The sequence below is a fragment of the Pelodiscus sinensis genome, chromosome 4, assembly GCF_049634645.1.
Source record: "Pelodiscus sinensis isolate JC-2024 chromosome 4, ASM4963464v1, whole genome shotgun sequence".
Classification (NCBI taxonomy): Eukaryota; Metazoa; Chordata; order Testudines; family Trionychidae; genus Pelodiscus; species Pelodiscus sinensis.
Window position 1 is genome coordinate 17,428,391 of NC_134714.1, and position 24,078 is coordinate 17,452,468.

The 24,078-nt window shown below is 46.8% G+C and overlaps 1 protein-coding gene and 1 long non-coding RNA gene across 2 annotated transcripts in view; one reads left to right on the top strand and one right to left on the bottom strand.

Moving 5' to 3' along the window:
* Positions 1–11,845, bottom strand: part of LOC102453109 (uncharacterized) — a 52,494-nt gene extending 40,649 nt beyond the window's left edge. The window contains exon 1 of the long non-coding RNA XR_331314.4: positions 11,684–11,845. This is a non-coding gene — a long non-coding RNA (uncharacterized LOC102453109). The remainder of the gene's footprint in view (positions 1–11,683) is intronic.
* CDCA4 (cell division cycle associated 4) lies at positions 11,073–23,928 on the top strand. The gene is made up of 3 exons (XM_075926427.1): positions 11,073–11,205; positions 17,637–17,717; positions 20,285–23,928. The coding sequence occupies exons 2-3, from the start codon at positions 17,679–17,681 to the stop codon at positions 21,038–21,040; spliced, it is 795 nt and encodes a 264-aa protein (XP_075782542.1). The 5' UTR covers positions 11,073–11,205; positions 17,637–17,678; the 3' UTR covers positions 21,041–23,928.
* Positions 23,929–24,078: the final 150 nt, after the last annotated feature.

Genomic DNA, 24,078 nt, shown 5'->3' on the forward strand with positions numbered 1-24,078 from the left:
ATCAAATTTCAGAACAGAGGGGGGTTGGGGGGGAGGTTAATGTCTGCAAGCTAATGATATTAGAGGTAATAATTGGAGAAGCTATCTTTGTAATGGGTAAGATAATTAGCGTCTTTGTTGAGGCACAGTTATAAAGTGTCAAATTTAAGCATGAATGACAGTTCAGAAGTTTGTCTTTGAAGTCTTTTGTTAAAATGTCTTTGAAGCAGGATACAGGTAGTCAAGTCCTTGAGACAATACCTTTTCTGGCTGAAATGTCAAGAAACTGTTTTTTCTTTGTGAAACTGTCTGATATCTGTTTTGTGTGCATTGATTCTTTGGTGAAGTGTCTGAGACTGTAGTGGTGTGAGTAAAGCTCAATGTGTAAGTATGTAAGTATGCTTGTAACTGTAGTGACATGAGTGAAGGTGTGAGTAAATGTTTGCAGTTCTGGGGCCTAAATCTGCAAGCTAGTGACAGTAAATAAAGTGTCAATATTATCTATTTAACTGTTTCATGTCAGCAGACATTTTTTGCTTTTTCTGGTGTGGTAAGTGTCACAGTTCTGGACAACTGTGCACCTGTATTGCTCCCTCCAGGGCATACACTGTAGGCTCCAAGTTCTTAAGCCTGTTACCTCACAGACAGAGATTCTTAGAACTTTTCCAAGTTGCAGAGATTCCTGCCTGCATTGTATTATTCTCAGCAACCCAGATTACCCTAACAGGCTAGAGTCTGCGCTTTTGCTCTCTCCCTCTTTGGAAGATATAAACAGTGCAGTTGCCCACAGTTAAAAGTTACCGCTCAGCTCCTTCTAAGCAAGCACATTTATTCTTAAGGTGAAATCGTTCAAAAGAAAACACAGAACAACAATAAAAGTTCCCAAATCCATGCTACAAACCTCCCAGCGCTAACCCCTCAGTCTTATGGGGCCTCAGTAGGCCAGGACTCTCCAAATCTTTCCAGGAAGCATGGGGGTTCCCTTTGAACAGAAAGTCCTAACTGCAGGAGTCAGTTTAAACTGTCCTTTTTTGCTAGTCTCCAGAGAATCCAGTTTGAACCAGTATACGCGAGCCTTTCCAGGTAATGATACCTCTTCTGAGGTGTTACAGCCTGAGTGATTTCGCCTAATCACCCCCCCCCCCCCCATACACACACACACACTCTGGTCTTAGCTCCTGGAAGACTTGCTGCCACCGTCCCCCATGCAACTGCACCCTGGCCTACAATTGTACATCAACTTCATACAGTAAAATCTCCCAAAGGCATTGCAGGAAATTGCCGTAGGTGTCACAGTGGGAATGGACGCTTACACATTTTTTTTCTATTCGTTATTATTAGTATTGCAGCAGCAATCAGACGTTCCAGTCAAGATCAGGGACACATTGTGCTGGGCTAATATTTTTCAGCTCAGGCTAATATTTCAGGTTGGCATCTTATTTAAAGTCAACAATTTTCACTGAAACAAAAAACAGGACTATGTAGCACTTTAAAGACTAACAAGATGGTTTATTAGGTGATGAGCTTTCCTGGGCCAGACCCACTTCCTCAGATCAAATTGTGGAAGAAAATAGGCATGACCATATATGTATCCAAAGGGATACAATAAAAAAAAAAGTGAACACACATAAAAAGGACAAATCAAATTTCAGAAAAGAAGGGGGATGGGAGGGGAGGTTAATGTCTGCAAGCTAATGATATTAGAGGTGATAATTGGGGAAGCTATATTTGCAGCCAAGGGCAAACTGCAGCCAATGGGAGCCCCAAGAGTCCATGGCTGAAGAGCCAGTGGCTACGTCTAGACTGGCATGATTTTCCGGAAATGCTTTTAACGGAAAAGTTTTCCGTTAAAAACATTTTCGGAAAAGAGCGTCTAGATTGGCACGGACACTTTTCCGCAAAAGCACTCTTTGCAGAAAAGCGTCCGGGGCCAATCTAGATGCGCTTTTCTGCAAAAAAGCCCTGATCTCCATTTTCGCGATCGGGGCTTTTTTGCGGAAAATAAATCTCAGCTGTCTACACTGGCCCTTTTGCACAAAACTTTTGCGCAAAAGGACTTTTGCCCGAACGGGAGCAGCATAGTATTTCCGCAAGAATACTGACAATCTTACATGAGATCGTCGGTGCTTTTGCAGAAATTCAAGCGGCCAGTGTAGACAGCTGGCAAGTTTTTCTGGAAAAGCGGCTGATTTTCCAGAAAAACTGGCCAGTCTAGACACAGCCAAAATGTAAAGAAACCAGAGAGGCCTGATAGCAGTTTTCTCAGAGTGAGTCCATAGACCACTTTGAGAAACACTGTCTTACAGAATTGCAAGACTGAAAAGCTATTTGTGATAAAGCTAAGTTCTATTATTTCTTTTTTTTGGGGGGCGGGGGGGGGGGAGAATGTTCCAAAGTTTGAGAGAGAATACTTCACCTGAAGTGAGTTGTGCCCACAAAACCGTCTGCATGTTTTGTTAGTCTTTAAGGCACTGCTAGAGCATTTGTTGTGTGGCAGGATGTTGCCCTGCCCTGGCCCTTTAAGGGGCTGAGCATCAGGGGAAGCCCAGCTGCAGCAAATGAGGAGGGCCCAGCTGGAGGCAATAAGAACAGCTCCTAGGAGAAGGAGAGAGAGATGTACCTGCCTGCTGCTCTGGGGGGAGAGCAGTGGAGACTTGACTGCTGGGGAAGCAAGTGGTTCCCTGGAAGAGGGCAGGACTGGGGAGGCTATGGCAGGATGAACCCAGGCTACCCGGCCTGAGGCCCAGCGCTGCAAAGAGGTAGTCAGGAAGGGTCGGGGCTAGCATGGAGGCAGCCCTAAAAGCCCATATATGGGCTGCGAAGGTAGACAGGGGGAGCTTGAGCCAGGGAAGCCCCAGGCCATAAGACCAGGACGCAGTGTCACAGGAGGTAACCGGGTAGGCAGAGGCGCGCCTGCGGCCAGGGAGGAGGGCCTGGAACTACTGCGGTCTGCCTGGAGGGGCTATTAAGGGACTGGCAGTGGGCAACTGAGGCTGGGACAGTGTGGAGGGAACTGGGTGTTCCCGGGGCAGAAGAACTGGGGGTTCTAGGGAGTAGGGAGGACCCTGGACTAAAGAACAGCAATGAGTCCTCTACCCCCCCCCCCCCCCCAGAAGGGGGTGTGAACTAAGAAGGGAGTGGTCACTGTCAGAGGGCAGTGCCCCAAAGACCAACACCATACCCAAAGTGGGCGGGTTGGTGGTGGAACAGCCAGCTACTTCCCCCAAAAGCCACCCTGAGGGAAGAAGCTGTGTGGAAAAAGTGAGTGAATCTGCTACGGTTGTTTTTTAAGTTTCACCTTGAAAGGTAAGGGTGTGTAGGGAGAGAGGATTTTTGTGTTTGTTTTGCTTTACATTGTAATTTCAACCCCCTTATTTGACTTTTTCGACATTCCTTCCCGGGGTCATACCCCACCGGTTGAGAAAATTTGCTAAGAGATGATTAAACACCTAAGAGGAGACAGTGCCCAAAGGAAACACTTTGGCTGTGTCTAGCAGTTGCTTTTGCGGAAAAACTTGCCAGCTGTCTACACTGGCCGCTTGAATTTGAGCAAGAACACTAACGATCTAATGTAAGATTGTCAGTGTTCTTGCAGAAATACTATGCTGCTCCCGCTCGGGGGGGAAAAGCCCTCTTGCGCAAATGCTTTTGCGCAAGAGGGCCAGTGCAGACAGCTAAAAACTGTTTTGCGCAAAAAAGCCCCTATGGTGAAAATGGCGATTGGGGCTTTCTTGCGCAAAACCGCATCTAGATTGGCACGGATGCTTTTCCGCAAAATCTAGATGCTCTTTTCTGCAAATGCTTTTAATGGAAAAACTTTTCCGTTAAAAGCATTTGCGGAAAATCATGCCAGTCTAGACGTAGCCTTTGAATTTGCTCTCTTCCAAATGACTGCTGTGTAAAGTAGTATAAGAACACCTCTTATAATGGGGATGATGAAAGCCAGATAATGAAACTATAAAGCTTTTTACCTTGCATTCCCCCCCCCATGCCATCTGTGCACCCCATTCCCCTGAGCTGGGATTGAGAGCAGAGCTATGTCTCCAGGGTGGAGGGGAGGAGGAAGGGACACAGACTGGGATGAGAGGGCCAGTGCTTGGACCAAAGTTGGTGACCGAGACAAGGCTGGCAGCCAGGCTGGGAGCAGAGCCCTGCGGACAGGGTCAGCAGCCAGGACCCCATGCAGAGGGCCAGGAGTGGAGCCACGGGAGCACTCCCACTAAGGATATTAAAGACTAGTTGACTATCCGATAAGCATTTACTTATCAGATAGTCTTTTGACTAGTTGATATCTTTCTCTCCCTCCTCCCCGCCTTGCTGCGTCTTGAAACCCCAAGTCGGACGCTTCACAGCTGATCCATGGATCAGCTGTGTGGTGGGTTGCCCCTTTAAAATGCCACCTCTGCGCGATTCAAAGGGACAGCTGTAGAGCCCAGGCGCACCTGGGCAGTCCCCAGCTGATCCCGGGCTCCCTGTGGCATTTCCCCGGAACCAGCTGGGGATGCCCCAGTTGACCCCGGATTCCACTCGGCACTTCCTTGAAACCTGGGGTCAGCTGGGGATTCTGGGGAAATGCCTCTGTGCATTTTAAAGGGGCAGCTGCCGTGGAGCCCGGGGTCAGCTGGTGATTCCTAGCTGACCTTGGGTTCCCCATGGCATTTCCTCAAACTTGGACAGCAGGGGACTCCCCAGCTGATTCCCCAAGCTCCATGGCTTTGAAATACCCAAGAGCCCTCCTTGGGGACTCTTGTGCATTTCAAAGAAGGTGCCATGTGCAGTCAGAGTCAGTAGGATGTCCCACTGTCCCCGGACTGTAAATGGAGTTCCTCATTCCTCCTTTGAAATGTACAAGAGCCCCAGCAGATGCTTTTGTACTTTTCAAAGGAGGAATGTGGAAGTGCCTGTCGACTAGGCAATGGAAATTCCATCAACTAGCTGACTAGTCAATTAACCGCATTTTAACATCCTTAATTCTCACACCCTTGCTTCCCATGCTTATGGCTGTCTAAGGGTCTCATCCTGAAGCTGAGAGTGTGTTACTTAACTCACAGGAGTATTTTCATTAGTTGCTCACATGTGTAAGCATGAGCCATACTGAAGGGATGTTAATTGCTGTTTTATTCATATTTGTATTGCAGTAGCACCAAGGAATTCCGATCATGGACCAGGACCCCACTGCATAAGTTGCTTTACAAACAACGTCAAAACCTAATCCATTTGAAAAAAAAGTCTTACTTAAGGCCCCAGTCCTGATGCTGCGTTTCCTACTCCTTTTGGTGGTTTTACAAACAGTTTCCTATTTTCAAACTGTTTTTTCCTCGCTTGTTGTTGTGTGAAAGTCCCACCCACATGGGAGTGGTTGAGTGACCTCACTAGAGGCAGCTGATCCAGTCCCCAGCACAGCTAGCCCCTAATGCTCAGCCCAGCACAGGCTCAGGTAGTCGGGTAGGAAGGTGGCGAGCAGACTGTCTGCAGCAATCTGGCCCACTGAACCTGCCCAACCTTGCACTGAGGGGGCCCAGTTAAGACAGCCCCCCAGCTGTCTAGGCAGGATAAGAGGGCAATTCAGTGCCAGATTTGTCCTTCAAGGGACTCACTTACCCTCCCCCACTCTCCAGCTTTGTGTTGCCTGATAAAATAGCTGCAGTGGGGAACATGGCGTCCCAGGACAGGGTTACAAAATGTTCCTCTCACGCTACTAACCATTTCTGATTTGCTGGCAATGTAACTGAAAGTCATGTCAGTTCATTGAAGATGCATGCGATTTTTAAGCATTCTCTCTCCTATGCTGGAGCAGAAAGCATCTCAAGCTCGGTTTCCTGCATCAAGTTGTTGCAGACTTTTCTGTTTTTTTTTTTTTTTGTTTTTTTTTCAGGGTGTGTTGTCTCCCCTTAGTCTTTGCTTCTGGCTTCTATTATAGATTCTGCTTTTGTTAAGAGCTGTCTTGGGCTTTTTCAACACCTAGATTAAATTGCAGCTGGGATAGCACTTTAATACGGCAGTGTGGTCACAGAAGAAGCGCTGAGAGAGAGGTTTCCCAAGGCTCTAGGTAAACCACCTCCACGAGGGCATGGGTGCCAGAATCAGAAGTACTGGGGGATGCTGCAGCACCCCTTGGCTTGACAAGATTACCACTATATAGAAAGATTACAGTTTGATTCACCCCCACCATAAAAATTGTTCCAGCACCCCTGCACAAAGGGGCTGTGTCTAGACTGGCAAGCTGTCTACACTGGCCATTTGAATTTCCGCAAGAACACTGACGATCTCATGTAAGATCGTCAGTGTTCTTGCGGAAATACTGTGCTGCTCCCGTTCGGGCAAAAGCCCTCTTGCGCAAATCATTTGCACAAGAGGGCCAGTGTAAACATCACAGTACTGTTTTCCGCAAAAAAGCCCCGATGGCGAAAATGGCGATTGGGGCTTTTTTGCGGAAAACCGTGTCTAGATTGGCCACGGACACTTTTCCGCAAAAAGTGCTTTTGCGGAAAAGCATCCTGCCAATCTAGACGTGCTTTTCCGAAAATGCTTTTAACAGAAAACTTTTCCATTAAAAGCATTTTTGGAAAATCGTGCCAGTGTAGACGTAGCCGGGGAGTTAACAGTTTTGGGAGCCTGTTTACACTGGCACTTTACAGAGCTGTAACTTGCTGCACTGGGGGAGGTTGTTTCACAACCCTGAACAAGAAAGTTACAGCACTCACCTTGACAATGTAGACAAATTCTTAGTTATGAACGTTTCACCGTGCTGTGGGAGCCTGCTAAGGTGAAAGTTCTTCATAGGAAACTAGCAGTCTAGCTTTTTCTGCTCTTTCCAATACTGTCTTTAGAGTTTGGTTCAATGTGGTGGATGGGTTGAAAGGGTAAAGGTGATAAAGCCTTGTTCTCTTTATAGCTTTATTTTTATCTCTGTGGTGGTTTGTTCTCTAGTAATTTTTTGGGGTACATTCTTTTGTATAGGTTTAGCCAGATAATATATTGTTGTCATTTCCTAAGTTTTGTTTCTTACATATAAAACAATCCTTGAGTTTCCTTTATATTTTTCCCCTAAAAATATCAAGTCTTGTCAGTCCTTGGCTAGAGGACTGCCATGGGAGTTTCCTCAGACCTTATCTGAAGAGCTAGAAGGTTGAATCTTTCAGAGTTTTTCTCTCTGGTCTTATATCAGTTTGGGTGTGTCTAGACTACATGCCTCTGGTGACAGAGGCATGTAGATTAGGCTACTTGGCATAGGAAAATGAAGCAGCTACTTAAATAATCGCTGCTTCATTTAAATTAAAATGGCTGCCATGATATGCTGATCAGCTGTTTGGCGGCACAGCGCGGTAGTCTGGATGCTCCGCAGTTGACATCAAAGGCATTTGTTGACCGCCCCGTTATGCCTTGTGGGATGAGGTTTACCGGGGCGGTTGACGAATGCCTTTGATGTTGACCGTGGAGCGTCCAGTCTACCTTGCTGTGCCGCCAAACAGCTGATGGGCACAGCGCGGCAGCCATTTTAATTTAAACGAAGCGGTGATTATTTAAATCGCCGCTACATTTTTCTATGCCGGGTAGCCTAATCTACATGCCTCTGTCGTCAGAGGCATGTAGTCTAGATATACCCTTTGCCATACTGGAGATACATCTTCTGGTCTTTGATTTAGCAGGTCTAGTAAGGAACAGCTAAATCAAATGCTAAGGTCACCCCTGGTAGGTGCGGGTACTCATTGATTCAAGAGAAGTAAAGGAAGCTAATGGGAGCATTTGCTCCTGTTGACCTGCTGTGGAGACAGCACCAAGCTTGTTTATGTAGCTTGAATTGTGTAAGCCAACCTTCCAGATCCTAGAATAGACCTGGCCTCAGAGTTTTAAACAGTAAAACACCTTCCTTGTTCAGTCTCTTGTTATATGAGAAACTAACAATGTCTCTTATTTTGCTGGAGAGCTTTTTGAAAGTTTGAAGATGTTGATCTAATATTTCTAACTTAAAAGAAGATAATTTTAAGGGAGAAAAATGTATATTGTCTTTATATGTATATGTATATGTATATGTTTATGCTCTTTGTTATCACTTTACACTTTACTTTTATTGTTTAGATCCTGCAAAGAAACACACCTACTGAACCCAGTAACAGAACTCTATGCTAGCACAAGGATAGTCCTTTCAGGCCTTACTGACGGATAAGGGCCCACATTATTTGCAAGTAGGCCAGAAGGAATTGGTGTGTCTGTCTGAATATGACAATTTTTCCTCTGATATCAATTTCTTTTCTTTTAGCATTTTGACTGGGAATTCTACACCATGCTGTGGTCAGAACAGTGCAGGTTAGAGCCAAGTATAAAAAAGACATTAACATCTGTAGCCTACATTGTTTCAGACTTCTGCCTAATTGATAATGGCATGCACAGAGTACAACCTTGTTTTGAACATTCCCTGCACCTAATCTCCAAGTTCTATCTTATTTCTTGCTCTTCCTACAGTCTGTGCTCCTCCAGCTCTCTTTTAGGATCTTAATTTTCTGTCCTACATTTTCCTCCCCACCCTTCCTTCACACATCCTCTTTCTAAGAGCTCAGAGCCAGAAGCAGCAAAGCAGCTGCTGCAGTTCACCCCCTTTCAGAAGTAGCCAGGAACTAGACCCGACATGCCCTTCCTTTCTGCTCAGTTGAGAGCCAACCAGCAGGTAGAGAGCTGGGGAAATACAGCAGCTAAGCATTAGGAACAAAGTGTTTGTAGGGGACAACATCAAGCCTCAAAGCCGTCCCATACATAGGATGGTTCAGGGTGTCTGCCCCAGACCCCAAAGTTTTTTTTTTGGGGGGGGGGCCCTCAACGGCTACCTCAACCATCCGATGGACAGGGCCCAGGGTATTACCTGGGGGCCTGCCATGCGGCAGCAGAAGGGGTCACCCCCTTCCCACTCACGGCAGCAGTGGGAGCAGAAGCAACCTAGCAACCTGCTCCATTCCACCCTGCTGCCCTATCCCAGACTGCTGCACTTGGCAGCAGGAACAGAATGCCTCGGCCCCAGGGCACTTCCTACTGCCACAGTGAAGCTAAGTGTAGTGGGCTGGGAGAGGGCACTGGGGTAGAGCAAAGTAGGCTGCAGGGTTGCTCCACCTCCCACTACCATGGTAAATGCAGGCTTCCCAGTAATCCCTGGCTCGCATTGCTCAGAGGAGGGGGCTCCTTCCTGGAGCTGCACAGAGCCAAGGCAGGCAGAGAGCTTGCCTTTGACCCACTGCACCACCAATCATACTTTTAACAATCTAGTCAGTGGGCCCAAGGTATCAGTTGCATGTTTACGTGATCACATCCTTGTATCAGAGGCAGCAGCATGGGGGGAGAATGGAAAGGAGTGGCTCTTTGGTTGCTGGTAATCTACAAGGAGCCAGCTTAAAATCAGCCTTCCTACGTGTATTGACTCCCACCTGTGCTGCAACCTCTCAATCAGAGGCGGCGGGGGGGGGGGGGGGGGGGGGGAGGGGGGGGAAGAAAGAGAGAGAGGTAGCTTCCCAGAAGCCTGTGCTCACAGGAAGCTTGCTTAAAATCTGGCTCCCCACCCTCCACGCTTCTGGGGAAGGGGCTGTGTGTAACAGTACAGGTTAACTGATAAAACCAAGATCATTAGTTAACTGTTCACAGGGGAGGGGAACTTTTTTTGGTCAGGGGGCCACACACGACAAAAGCAAAATAAACAAAAACCCCTCACTGACACAGCCCCAAATGAGGAGAGAGACATTCCCCACCTTTCCATTGCACACCAGAGCCTAGGGAGGCCCAGCCTAGTAGATTTTGTGTGCTTCCAGCCCTGCAATGGGACGGCAGGGGGACTGAAGAGCCAGCACAGGTTTCCCAATACTAGGGGGAAGGGAACTGAGCAGTGGGGGCTGCATCGGGGCCTGAGGTTCCCCACATCTGCCTTATACTATCATATCCCTATTTTTGACTAGGCATTCCAGCTGACAACCAGACACCTGGCAACCCTATGCTAGAAGCTAAAACTGGAGGGCTACATCTACACTGCAGGCTTCTTTCACAAGAACAGCCGTTCTTGTGCGAAAACTAGCGGAGCGTCTACACTGCACGCACATTCTTGCGCAAGTAAATTTACAGTAAAGCATCAGAACAGAGGGCTTCTTGTGCAAGAGTTACTCTTCTCCCCACAAAGAATAAGCCCTCTTGCGCAAGAAGGCAGTACAGATGAGCAATAGGGTTTTCTTGTGCAAGAAACCCCTATGGCTAAAATGGCCATCAGAGCTTTCTTGGGTAAGAGAACATCCACAAAACGCTCTTGGTGCAAAAGCACATCACTGCGGATGTGCTCTTGCGGCAGACTTTTGCAAAAGAGTTCTGGGGCAAGACGCCTGCAGTGTAGAAGGATCACTCAATAATTGCCCTGGTCTATTCATTCCCTCTGAAGCATTTAGCAACAGCTACTGCCAGAACAGGAAACTGAGCAGGCTGAGCCATAGTCTGACCCCCCTAAGGCTGTGGGGATGGTCCCTTGGGGTTCTGCCTGCAGGCAGCAGAGGTGTTGCTGTTAAGGGAAAAGCCAAGCATGTGCCATGCACTAGATTTCAAGCTGGGAGCTGAGGGCACATGGTGCCCAGCCATGATGTGCAGGAGGAGCCCATGCAGCAGTAGGGCAGGGTCCTGGGTAAGGGGGGAGGGGCTCCTTTGCCACCACGGGGCAGCAGGGAGGAGAGAGCCCGGGCTGCTCTCGGGCAGGCCCCACTCGTGCTGGCTTTGGAGCCAGTGTGGCCAGGATCCTGGTCACGTCAATAGGCAGAGGCAGGGGGCCCGCCTAGCCCATTGGCAGCTATTTGAACGTTAAACTCCACCTCGCTCTTTTCCTCAGCCAATGACAGCTAAGGGGCGGGTATGGGCTCTATGGTAACCCCTCAACCAGTCGTACGTTGGAGGGGGGTGGGGTGGGGCTGAGCACCATGGTAACCCGTCATCCAATGGAAGGGTGGATGCCGTGTGGGTGGTGCTTTACGGTCAGGAGACTGCCAATGACGACCAAGATTTCGCTGTGGGCGTGGCTACATGGTGGAAGCATCGCCCAATGGCAGGCCGGGTAGGGAGGGGGCAAACGACCGTTTCTTTGTGGGCTTTGACAATAAGATGGCGGGCGGGGAGGAGGCGGGGCTGGCGGGGGTGCTTGGTCCCGCCCCTTCTCTCAGGCGCGGAGCAGTCGGTGAGGCGGGAGCCGGGCGCGGGTCGGGAGGCGCCGAGGAGGTGAGTGGGGTCGGGCCGAAGCGCTCCGCGGTCCCGGGATTAGCTGCCCCCCCCTTCCCCCGGGGATCGTCTCTTAGTCCGCGGCAGCGAAACAGGGGCACCGGTCTGGAAGCGGCTGGGCGGGGAAGAGCCCGCGGTGGGGAGCGGATTCAAAATGGCGGCGGATCCCCCTCCCCGGGGTCCCAGAGCAGAGAGGGGCGACGAGCAGCAGCTGCCGCCGCCGCCCAGGGTCTCCTGGGAGCGGGCTAGGCCGCCTCTCGGGGGGCGCCTCCTGCAGCCTGAGCTCGCTGTTCCCTTTCGCGCCCCCTCCCCGCTTCCCGCCCAGCGCTCGCTGCCCCTCCCGGCGTGCGGCCCTCCCCCAGTGCCCCCTGGCCCGCAACCCCCCACGCGCCCGCCGCCCCCCAGCGCCTGAACCCCGCCGGCCGCAACTCCTCCCGTACGCTCCCCCTCCCCGTCGTCTGCCACCGCCGCCACGTACCGTGTGTGCTCCTGGGAGAGACTCCTGCCAGCCCTAGTCCTGCCTCGGAGGGGAGGGGTCGCTGCCCTGCCCCTGTGGGGGATAGTTGTAATCGGGGGGGCTGACCCCCCCCCCACCTACGCACCTCTGCGCGTTTCCTGCTCCATCACCACGCTGGCACCTTTCCTCTGTCCACTGCATCGTCTCTGTATCTTGTCCCCTTCCTCACTGCCCTGTACTCTCCTGCCCCCGCCCTGTATTGATGGGGGTGACCCCCTGGCGCTGTTGCCACCCTGGTGGTAAGGGCTGCTTCCCCCCCCCCCCCCCCCCAAACCCAGGCTCTGCTCTGCTATTGTATTTCAGAAATGTTGTCTGGTGTGCGCTGCCATTTATAGTTTTGCAAAATAGGTACCTAAAATTCCGTGGCAAGGCTTCTACAGCAAATTTGAAGATCTGTGCCCCATTCAAGTAATTGTAAATTAAATGTGCTCGTCAAACTACTTATTTTTCTATTGAATTCAATCTGTTCTTCCAGCTTTCAGATGCCCATGTGCTGCAATTTTTTGTATTGGCGCCTCTGAATTGTAGTAGCTAAAGGAGATTAACTACCAAATCAAGGGGCTTTTGGCACACAGGAAAACGGAACAGTTTGGGCTTTGGCACTCATGTAGAGTGCTCACGAAAGGATGAAATTGTGCTTCCCCATTTTAGATGAGGTTAATGTTTACTTGAAATTGTTGGGGGCAGGGGACTTCAACTTTCTAGCTTCTAAACAGACAGCAACTTGACCTCTCCTCGTTTGTCACTGTCCAACAGCAGTGGACCAAGTACACTTCTTGAATTGCTCTATTTTGGTGATCAGCAGAGAAACAAGATTTACAATTATGAACCCCGATCTACACTACACAGGGCAACATAAGGCAGTTTATGTCAATCTAACTATTTAAGTGCAGCCTTGGTCCCACCAATACAAATGTACACCACCGCTTTGACCTCCATGAGAGTTGCAAAGCTTATGTCAGTGTAGGGAGGGTGACATGTAGTCTTGTCACTCTCACCCCTAGGTCTTCATTCCAAACTGGGCTGCCACCTAAGCTCCTGCTGGGTTTCTTGCTTCTCTGCCCTGCCCTGCCCTGCCCTCTCCCCCCAGAGTTCTAGCTGCTTGGTCTGTGCAGCAAGCCTGGCTGCACAGACTGCTCCTGGCTTCCTACAGGACGCTTGACTCCTCACCAGGAGCAAAGCAGCCAACTGGACTCTAGGTTCGGATTTCTCTGCCAGAGATGAAGTCCCAGGTAGCTCTCTCCTCACCCCACCCACATCACCAGCTGGGAATTGGGGAGGCAAGAAGTCCAGGGGCAGCTGGGTACCCAGTAGGGGAGCTCTGTGGAGTCTCTTTAGTCAGTGGGAGTGCTCTTGGTGAGGACACTTACCACTGACAGGAGGCTAGTGTGGTCACTCTGGGGGTTGTAGGTTGATTTAAGTTTGTAGTGTAGATATGTCCATACACTTCAGAGTTAACACTCTTTTGCTATGAATGCCTGTTCGTAGCTATGGTTTGTGTGCAGATGCAGGAAAAACAGCAAGATCTTTTTAATTTTTTTTTTTTTTTTTAAAAGCAAGAGGTTAAAAACTCAGGTTTTTTTAATTGCAATTTGTGCCCCCAAACCCTAATTTTATGTCAGTGGGCAAATCTATAGTAGGCTTTGCTACCCTATAACTATGAAAAATAGGACTCTGCTTAATAAGAGGATACAAAGAGAACCTATTGGTTCTCAGGAGCAAAAATAATTGTTCCTGGGAATGACCTAAAATTACATGCAACAGGTCAAGTTTATCATTGCTTTGCATTGGCTAACTATTTTTCCCTGTGAGTATTAGAGATGTTAAGTGGCAGTTAATTAAGTTATTCCCCTGACTACTGGATTGGTCAATTGGGGGGGAGGGGAGTGCTCGCTACTGCCTCTGTGGCTCTGTAGTTTAAATGTAAATTGCTCCCGGGGGGCAGTATGAGCCGGGACCAAGCAGTCCCAACTTGTGCCAGCTCCAGGACCACTGCAGTTCTGCATCTTCAATGTAGTAAGAGCCTGCCGCAGAGCCACAGCAGGATGACATGAACTGGGGTGGCCCTGGGACAGCTGGGGTTCCCCCCAGCACTGGGTCCTACTTCCTTCCCTCCCCTCCCTCTGATACAGAGGCAGCAAAGGTGGGGGAACGTGAGTAGTAGTGACTCAACTACCTGATAAATCTAAATTTATCAGGTAGTCGACTACTCGAGTAGTCGCTTTCATCTTTAGTATGTATTACTGAAGTTGCAGTTTGACTAGGCTGAAACCGTCCATCTCTGCAGTATCACTTTGTCCTTTCCTATGTACCGTAAAACTCCAATTGTCTGGTAAACAGTGGTCTGGCACTCCTGATAGTCCGGCACCAACTGGAACCCAGAAGTGCTCCAGCCAGCCGGACAATTGGTGCTCCTGTGAGCCCCACGTGCGCTCACGAGCCGAGAAAGAGAAGGGGAGGAGAGGAGAAGGGGACTATACCCCTGTGACGGGTCTGTTGGACCTGCACTGCGTCCGGCCGGGGAGGGGGACGGCAGCAGCGAGGGGCAAACCCTCCACCGTTTTGCAGGGAGGTGGGGGAAGCCATGCACAGCCGCCTGCTACAGGCCAGCTGGAGAAGCGGCAGGGGAGGAGAGGGGGCAAGGTGAGAGGCAGCGCTGCAGGGCCAACCCGACAGCACTCCAGCTGCTCTGCTCCGCCCCTTCCCCAAGTCTGCTGCCACCATTTGCTGCCTGCCTGCAAGCGGTGGCAGACTTGGGAAAGCGGTGGAGCAGAGCAGCTGGGGTGCTGCCAGGTTGGTCCCGCAGCGCCGCCCCTCACCTCGCCCCCTCTCCTCCGCTGCTGCTTGCAGCCCCAGCTGGCCTGTCGCCCGCGGCTGCGCGGGGCTTCCCCCGCCTCTTTGCAAAACGATGGAGGGTTCGCCCCTCGCTGCGCCGTTCCCCGCTGACCCTTCACTCCCCCCTCCACCCACACACACACACACACACACACACACACACACACACACACACGGTCGCAGTGCGGGTCCTGGCAGACCCATCACAGCCCCCTGCCAGAGTACCCCCTGATACTCTGGCATATCTGATAATCTGGCTCCCCCTGGGTCCCAAAGGTGCCGAATTATCGGAAGTCTACTGTATATTATTTTAAAAAGTTTTCCTGTAGGACGACAGTGACATCATCATGTCATCCTGTGTCCCACAGCCCCTTCCCCCCTCAGCTGCCCCACCACTTCCGTTCGTCCCTCCTCCCTGCTGCTAACCCAGCAGGGGTCTGCAACCGTTGGCTCCCAATCCTTAATAGGAGCGGTAGCACTGCTGCTTCTGGTGGGGGGGAGGAAAATTCCAGGGGGCCAGCAGAGAGGCCTGCTGTAGGGGGATTAAAAAAGCTCCATCTGCAGCAGGGGGCAGTGAGGCCCATGGCAGAGGGCAGGAGGGCTGTTAGAGAGACCTACTGAGGGTGGGGGGGGGAGGGCACAAGACTGGTGGGCACTTGGCCCCTGAACTTACCTAGGAGGCACCCTGACCCCTGAACTAGGGCCAAGGCTGGAAGTGCCTCTGGCAGCCGTCACATGGCAGGCTTCCTGGAGTTAAAATCTCTGTCAGAGGGAGAGGGGCCGGCGGCGAGAAGGGGGGGGGGCAGAGCCCAATGCAGTGGAGAGGACTGGACTAAGGATCATCCTGCAGGAGGTGCCCTAGCCTCTGAACCAGGGCTGGATATCCCTCTGGCAGCCACCCTCCCACTCATCTGTGATGGTCGGGGGCTGGGAAGAGTTGGGCTCAGCTCTTGCGCAGCCTTCCTTCTCCCTCCCTGCCAGAGGCTGGCTGGCTCCCACCTGACCCACCCACCCCCCTGCTGGCCATAGGAAGAGAGGTGGGCCAGCTGCAGTCTCTGTGTAGTCCAGTCCCCACCCACCCGCCCCCAAGCTTCTCCGGTAGCCAGAAGGAGAGAGCTAGGCCAGCCTCAGCCCAGCCCAATCCCCTGGCTGCCGGAAGGAGGGAGCCAGACCAGCCTAGGTCTGGAGCCCACTCTACCCCCCAGCGGCTGGAGCAGGGAGAGCCAGGGCTGCCACACCTCAGCGTGGCCTTCCCAGTGGCCAGGGGAAGAGCCAGGGCTCTCTACCCTGGGAGAAGGAGGTTGGCTAGTGCAGCGAGCAGGAGGCACCACCCTGTAGTAGTTTCTGGATCTGATGAATCCTCCTCTCGGTCCTTTTATTGAAGGTTCATGTTCTCTTCAGCAAGCATTCCCGTTTCATTCTGTTTTGGCAAGTAATAGTAACTGTTTTGTGAAGTAGGGTTTTATTTTCCAAAATGGTCAAATATGTAAAGCAGAAAACATATCATAGTTACGTATTCTCATATCTGCAACTTTTTAACGTTGCTTGATCTTTACTAGCCTGAATTCTCTTAAAATCAAGACAGTCTATCATATAGTCTAGGTGCATTCTTGAACATATTCTCCTTAAGGGTACGATTGGTTAACAATAGCATTATTGGGAAAATGCCTCTCCCCTTATTTAATTGAACTGGGGGTCACTGAAGTCTTTTTTTGACAGAAGTTTTTAGACAAAAATTTGAGTTATTTTCATATTTAGCTTTGAAGCTTTTGGAATTTCAAATGAACTAGCTATTTTCTGCCTGATCCGGTAACTCTATTTCAGGAGACATTCATAGTAAATATGTTAAGAGGTCTATCAAACTTCATTTAGACCCAAATTTGTTTTTCAAGTCTATTTTTATGAGCAACACATTTCTCCTACATTTATTGCCAGCAAATCTATCGCCTTGAAAAGCACATTTTAATCTGAGTTCTTTCTGCTGCTGTGGGGGAAACACCTCAGTTTTACAGCTCCCCACTTACATTTGCTTTATGTAATTTTCATGTAGGATGGAAGAAGTGACAAAATCAATACCCTATACCCTGATTAGCCAAATTACATAAGGCACATAGCTTTGATTCTGATAATTGGGAACTCAGCTAATAGGGGAGGAGCCAGCTTCTTGCACTCCTGGCTGAGGATTTCTGCTCTTACCAGCTCGCTCCACTGATGGCAAGGCTGTAAAGGGTTTCCTGTGTTGCAATAGCCAGTGACACAATCTTTGCAGGCGCAGGGCAGAGCAGAAATCCCAGAGCAGGACTTTGCTCTGCCCTGCCCTGCTTAGAGTGCTACCTTCCTTGTGCCTGTAGGGATCAGGTGACATTTGCCCTGTTTACAGTAGGGAGTCCTGAAGCTCTGCTGTCCCAATCCTTCTCACACCCACTTGCTCAGTCCCATAACAGCAGGCCTGAAAAGAGCTCCCTCTGCTGCTGTTGCAGCACCACCATTCAGTGGCGGGGTAGCTTTCTCATAGCTTTTGCAGCCCTTACTGGGGGTCTCTGTTAACCCAAGCTCCGCATTATCTAAATCTCTTCCTTCTCCCCCTACATTAGATACAGGGGGATGAATGAAAGGATTTGAATAATATGAAGGTTTGGTTAATACTGTTTCAGGTAAATGGGACTATACTGCATGTTTTTCCTTCTGTTGAAGAGATTCTTTTCTCCCCTCTTTATGTATATTTCAATATCCCAAATGACTGTTAAATACTTAGTCTACTGTTTCGGTGGCTAAAAAAGGAAGAACGGTGCGGCAAGTAATGTATTAGTTTAGGATTTAGGAGACCCGAGGTTTAAATCCCCGCCTTGTCACCGACTTTGTGTGACTTTAGGTGAGTTACTTAGCCTGTTTGCTCAAACTCTGTACAATGGAGATAATAGTACTACCTCGACTCGCAGATATGTTATAAGGATAATGCATTAAAGTTTGTGAGGTGATCAGAAAAGTAACGGCGCCTAAGTACCTGAAATAGAAAACAGATGGAGTTCTGCTGGGTACCTCCTGTAATTGACTGACTGACTGTTCTGCTGCCTGGTAGGTGGAGCTATAACACGTGCTGTATGGAATCTTGTTCTGTAGCATGGGAGAAGAGGAAGGATTACATCAAACGCAGTTACTGGTATGTAACTTCTTAAGTAAAACTTTTAAACCAGTTGTGTTGTGCAGTCTCAAACGGGGCAAAAAGTTTCCATATTCCTTTATGAGGACATTACAGTTAAAGTAAAAAACAACATCATAAACCAGGAAATGCTGAATCAAGGTGATATTAATCACATAAGCTTGGGGTGACTAGCTCTGATGGACGCTGCTTTCTAGAATTGTCCAGAATCCCATTAACAGGGATACTTCAAGAGTGTAGGTCCATATGGACATTGGTTTGAGAATCACAATTACCAGGGCAAGTACAGTAAACTTCTGATAATCTGGCACCTTTAGGACCCAGGGGGTGCCGGATTATCAGATTGCTGGACTATCGGAAGGGAGGGCAATGAGGAGTCTGGGGTGGGGTAGGGGGATGCCACCCCAGACCCCTCATAGCCCCCCCCTTCCGAGAGTCCGGCTTTGCCCCAGGCGTCCCTGATTCAGCTGCTGCTGGTCCGTTTCAGCAACGGCTGAATCGGGGACACCTGCAGCAGAACAGCTGGAGTGCTGCGGGGTTGGTCCGGTAGCGCCGCCCCTCGCGCTGCGAGACCAACCCGGCAGCACCCCAGGTACTCTTGGGGACGCCTGAAGCAGAGCAGCTGGGGTGCTGCCGGGTTGGTCCCGCAGCGCCACTCCTCGGTGCTACTGGACCAACCCGGCAGCACCCCAGCTTCTCTGCCCCAGGTATCCCCAAGTCAGCTGCTGCTGATACTAATCAGCGGCTGATTCCGGGAAGCCGCGGGCAGAGCAGCTCCAATGGTCTGGCTGCCCGGAGCACTTCCGGGTTCCTGATGGTGCCGGACCATCTGCGTTTTACTGTATCTTGATTCCTTATGGAATCTTAAAGAGGGATGAACTCTTAGGTGACACAATACAAAGTTCACTGAAAAAGTATAAGGGAATTTAGAAGCCCTTAATAAAACTAGGGGACAGAATGGCAGGTTCAAGTCAGTGTAGACAAATATAGTCTAACATGTTGGAAGGAACAATTTACCTTGTCGTGTGTTGGATTTTGCGCTACTTACTCCGGGGGGGGAATGAAGGTGAACTAATATAAAAACATCTGACTAATCCAACATTTATTGTGCAAAATATAAAATGAGAGATAAAGGTGTATTAAGGGAAGCAGAGAATAAAACTGAAAATGTTATGGAGTGAGGGAAGATTCATTTAGAATTTTTCATTTTGAATTATTTAGGTTTTAGTTAGCCCCTCCCTTCAAAAAAAAAAAAAAAAAGAAAGAAAAGTGTCAGACTTAAACTATACTCGGTAAGACCAATGGCTCATATAGCTCAGTATCTTGTTGGATAGTGCCAGATGTTTCAGAGGCTATGGAAAGAACAGGTTAATTTTGAGTGATCAGTCCCCATCATCAATTCCTAGTTTCTGTTAGGTTTAGGGACACCCAGAGCCTGGAGTTGCTTCCCAGTGATCTTGATGGGCCTATTTTCCATGAATCTGTTTAATTTTTTTTTTTTTTTAAGTCTAGGCATACTAAGACTTCTGTCTGAGGAGAATTTAAGAAAGGAAACTATAAAGGAATTAGGGGGCATCTAAGAAAAAAATTAAATTGGCCTTGAATTTCAATAAACATCCAACAGATTACTTTGTGGCATATAGAGCCCTAAGATACAGTCAATATTAGTTAAATTCAGAAAACACTTGGGCTACATTTACACTGAGTTTTCTCAGCAAAACATATGCTAATGAGGGACTCATTTGCATGAGTCATGATCTCATTTGCATATTTTCTGCCAATATTTGTTAGGGTATACCGATTTTGCAGGAAAGGGGGGTTTTGCGCAAAGAAAACGTCCACACTGCTTGGTTTTGCACAAAAACAGGCAGAAAATATGCAAACGAGATAGTGACTCCTGATAATGAGTCCCTCATTAGCATATTTTGCCGAGAAAACTTCTACTGTAGATGTAGAATTGTATGCTTACCAGTAGGATGTCAACACGTAGTCAAGTACACATTTAACCAATAAGCATAGGCTGATTAGTTAATTTTATTGACCACACGCATCATCTGGCAGGGGAAGCTACCATGGAACAGCCTTTGTCCCTGGCAGGCCCACTCTCACTGTGGGCAGAGGCTGCTGCCAGCCAACACAAGGCAACAGCACAGGGTGGCAGGGGGCTTCCCAAGAGTAGAGCCAGGAGTGCACTGGCTGTCATTCCCGCCCCCAGGGACTATTGAATAGTCATGTAACCAATAGTATTTTGTGTGGTTACATGAATATTTAGTTAATTGCTATCTAACATCCCTACTTACCAGACCAGTAGCTAGCTAATGCTCACCTTTCTGAACATAAAGCAATTATTGACTTACTAGTCATAGTTTGAAAGACTTTCCTGTATAGGTATGTTGCTGTAAAATTGTCCATTGTGTTTTACTATCCATACTGCTAAAGCAAGCCTAGTATGATCATTCTTGTGTTTAATGAAATATTCTAAAGTTTTTACTGTAGTTTTATTTCTGCAGTGTCTAACTTATTAGGGCACTGGATTGTGCTACAGAACTTTTTTTTTTCCTTCACAGGACACAATGTTTGTGCGAGGATTGAAGAGAAAATGTTTTGATGGCGAAGAAGATATTGAGGGAACTCTGGCTGGTTTTAAAGCTATCCCTTCATATAACCTTCAGCGGCAGTCACTTTTAGATATGTCTTTGGTGAAACTTCAACTATGCCACATGCTTGTTGAGCCTAATCTTTGTCGTTCGGTACTTATAGCCAATACGGTACGGCAAATTCAAGAGGAAATGACCCAGGATGGGACTTGGCAGATGATAAATACACAAAGTGCAGGACAGACTTCTCTAGATCGTCTGGTTTCAACAGATATCCTTTGCCGTTCATCCAAGGAACAAGCTGAAGGAAAGCTTGTTCCAGTCTATAGTACGTTCACTAAAGACTATGAGGAGCCTCATTCACAAGATCATTCAGAAATTATGCCAACAGTTACTTCAGCACAAGCTCCAAGAAACCTGCCAAATAATATGTGGGAAATGGAGAATCCACAAGAAAATAGAGGAAACTTTCAAAAGTCATTAGATCAAATATTTGAGACATTAGAGAATAAAAATCCTAATACGGTTGAAGATCTCTTTTCAGAAGTTGACAATTCTTATTATGACCTTGATACAGTGTTAACAGGAATGATGAGCAACACAAAAATGGGACACTGTGATGTACTTGAAACATTTCCTTCTCAGACATCCACAAATTCTAATTCTAACTGTAAATCTGATCTTAATGAGCTTGAGCATATTGTGGAGATCCTTGTTGAATCTTGAAACTGTTAAGTATACAGAAGACAGATCCTTAAGGAAACAGAACTTGTGGAAACAATTTTTCAGATAGAATAAACTATCACAACTGCACGTGTGTTTTATATAAAATTTATATGTATAAAGCACTTCATATTGCAAAATGTTAACTTTTGAAGTTAGCATGCAATTTGTAGTGTCATTCTGGTTTGTCTATTGAACTGTAAATACATGCTCTAAATGGTTTTAAGTTAGAGCCCAAGGCTTTCAGAATTGGGCTTTTTTGCCTAACTTTTCTAGCCTTTGAAGGGGATGTATGTTTGGTGAGAGGATTGCGCGTGCTTTTTTTTTTTTCTTCCCCCCCCCCCCTTTTTCTTTCTTTCTTTCTCCCTCCCCAGTAAGAGGCAACAGAGAGAGCCTGGGTTCTCCTTTACCTCCGGATTCTGGACCAACAATTAATTCCTACCATCATTTAATTTCTTCCCTGTTCACTTCCTCTGTTCTGCCAGTAGTTTTCACAGGGCTCTTGAAGAGCAATATGCAATAGTTCTCATTATCCTACTAGATTTTGTCTGTTTTTGCTAATATTTTCTGTTTAAATATAGTTTTAAAGTGTTTATCAGTGTTTAGATTTTTCCAACTATTTTCCTAAAATATATTTTTACTACAAATGTCCTGTCAGCTGCTAATTTAGTAACTTTTAATCATAAATATTTGCAGTTGATGTATTTTTGAAAGACTTTCAAGAAGGGATTTGTTTTATACCATGAACTACCTTATGTAGTTCAGTAAAATGTGTGTAAATGTAAATATACAGTTTTATACATTACATTAAAATGTAAGTGCTGTTTTTATGATTCTGTTTTTATAGAGTAGTACTTTACTAAACTAAGAATTGTAAAAAGCATAACTGTACACCACTTGAGTATCATTAGAGGGAAAAGCTCTGATGAAGCTGCACATACAGCTAAATGCAATTACATTAATTCAGTTCAAATCACATTTTTGTTAATTTCAGACATAAATTATATAGGTTTTTATTTATGTGTATTTATATGTAAATGTCATCAAGTGAATTGTTTTATCACTGGGATCTACCTTCAAATAACTGTTGATATGAGAACTGTCTTGTGCTAATTACTACAAAAAGTGTTACTAGAGGCCTTCACATCTCCGATAGCGTCCTCCACTGTCTTGTCTAAATTAGTATGTCCCACTGTCTTTTGTCAATTTATTTTTGATCAACAAATATAGTGTGGGTTAGTATTTGCTTTCTTTAAGGACTTACACATTCGTTTTAGAGTGTGTGTAATTAATCTTGTCCCTAAACACTTTTGGGGATGGGGTGGATCAAATATGGTATACAATTTTACTATAAAATGAGCAAATTTTACCTTGGTACACTGGTGCTAGAAAGAGAATCCTACATGATAGGAAAGGGAGAGAGAAAAGAGACTTCATTCCTGGAACCTTTTGGTATTGGCTGTGTGGGGAGAAGCGATTGCAGATAGTTAAGTTTTTCTTGGTGTATCAAGAGACTGAGTACCGTGGGATGGGGGGAAACAAACATCTTGGCATTTAGCATACCTTTTTGTCTTCCCACAGATGATCTAACCTGTTTGTCGTGTGATTCTCAAATCTCTAGTTAGAGATTGAGTATATTCCAATTCCTCACTTCCATGAAACTTACTTTCAAATATAAATACTCCTGTTTCTAGTATGTCTAGCTGATGCCTGTGTTCAATTTAGAATTTTAATAATTTAAGTGCTTTTGAAATAGCTGGTTGAAAAACCAACATTGTATGGCTAAGATTTGCCACCACAGTAGATGGATGCATATTTTAACTCAAATTTGTGTCATATCATCCCATTTGTATGTGAGCTTTCAGTAAACTTGAAACTTTTTTAATTAAATTTGAATATGAGATTATCTTTATTTGCTTAGTAGTAAAACATTGCTTCATAATTCCAAACTGACAGTGACTTTGTATCAAAAAACTAGCTAGATGAAGGACCACATGGAAACTTGCAAATTAAATTGGTACAATTTAGCTGGATTGAAAAGTTACTTTAGAGAGCTTGAATATTTAAAAATTTGTAGATTAGAAAATATTTGCATCATTACAAATTAGATGACACAACAGGTAATCCTTATTAAACTGGATACAAATGCTGTAACCTTTCTCTTTTTTTACTATGGTGAAATCATTGAAAATAAAATCTAGGTTTTAAGTTGCAATTGGTATGTACCACAACATGGTTAGTGATGACTCCTTCCTAAATCTAATGATGTCCAGATGGATACTTGCATACGATGTCTGCTTTCTGGAGGAATTCAAAGGGTAAGTGGATTAGTTTTAGGAATGAAAACAAATGAGGCATCTCCCCATACATTCAAAAGGCAAACAGAGGGGCTTCAGCAGAGCAGGGTACCTACTACCTACCTCTTTTTAACTTTGTACATCGCCCCTTAGATTGCTTTGATATTTAAACATCCTTGATTGATTTTTATTTTTCTGTCTTCAGGTGGAAGTTGCTGATGTCTTTGCTTAAAGGGCTAGCTTTTTCAAGAATGCTTGTTATTCTTACAACTTAAGTTACAGATGCAGGGAAGATGCAAAAGCATTCTGTACAAATAGAACAGTTTTATGTATAGGACTTGTCAAATATGTAAGTGCACAGATTATATTAAATATAGCATAGCTGTACTAAGCATCTTGACAAGCATGTTCTGTTAACTGAATATTTTCTATTATGCAATTGCACATAGTTTAATGTACAGAGTCTTTCTTGCTAAGACAAGTGTTACATGTTTTGGCTAATCTATGCATTTATAGAGATGATCTTTTAAAAGATACATGTATCTTATTTCATTTTGACTTCATTAAAATTTACTTTAAAATGTTGGGTTTTAACATGTAATATTGCATGTCTGTTACCTTTAAAAGTTTGGGCCTTGGCTTAGGGTATTTAAGCATTGCTGCACTTTGGATTTAGGCTCCTAAATCCCTAACTCTTTTTTGAAAATGAGACTTAAACTCCAAAATAAGATGGGCATTGCAATG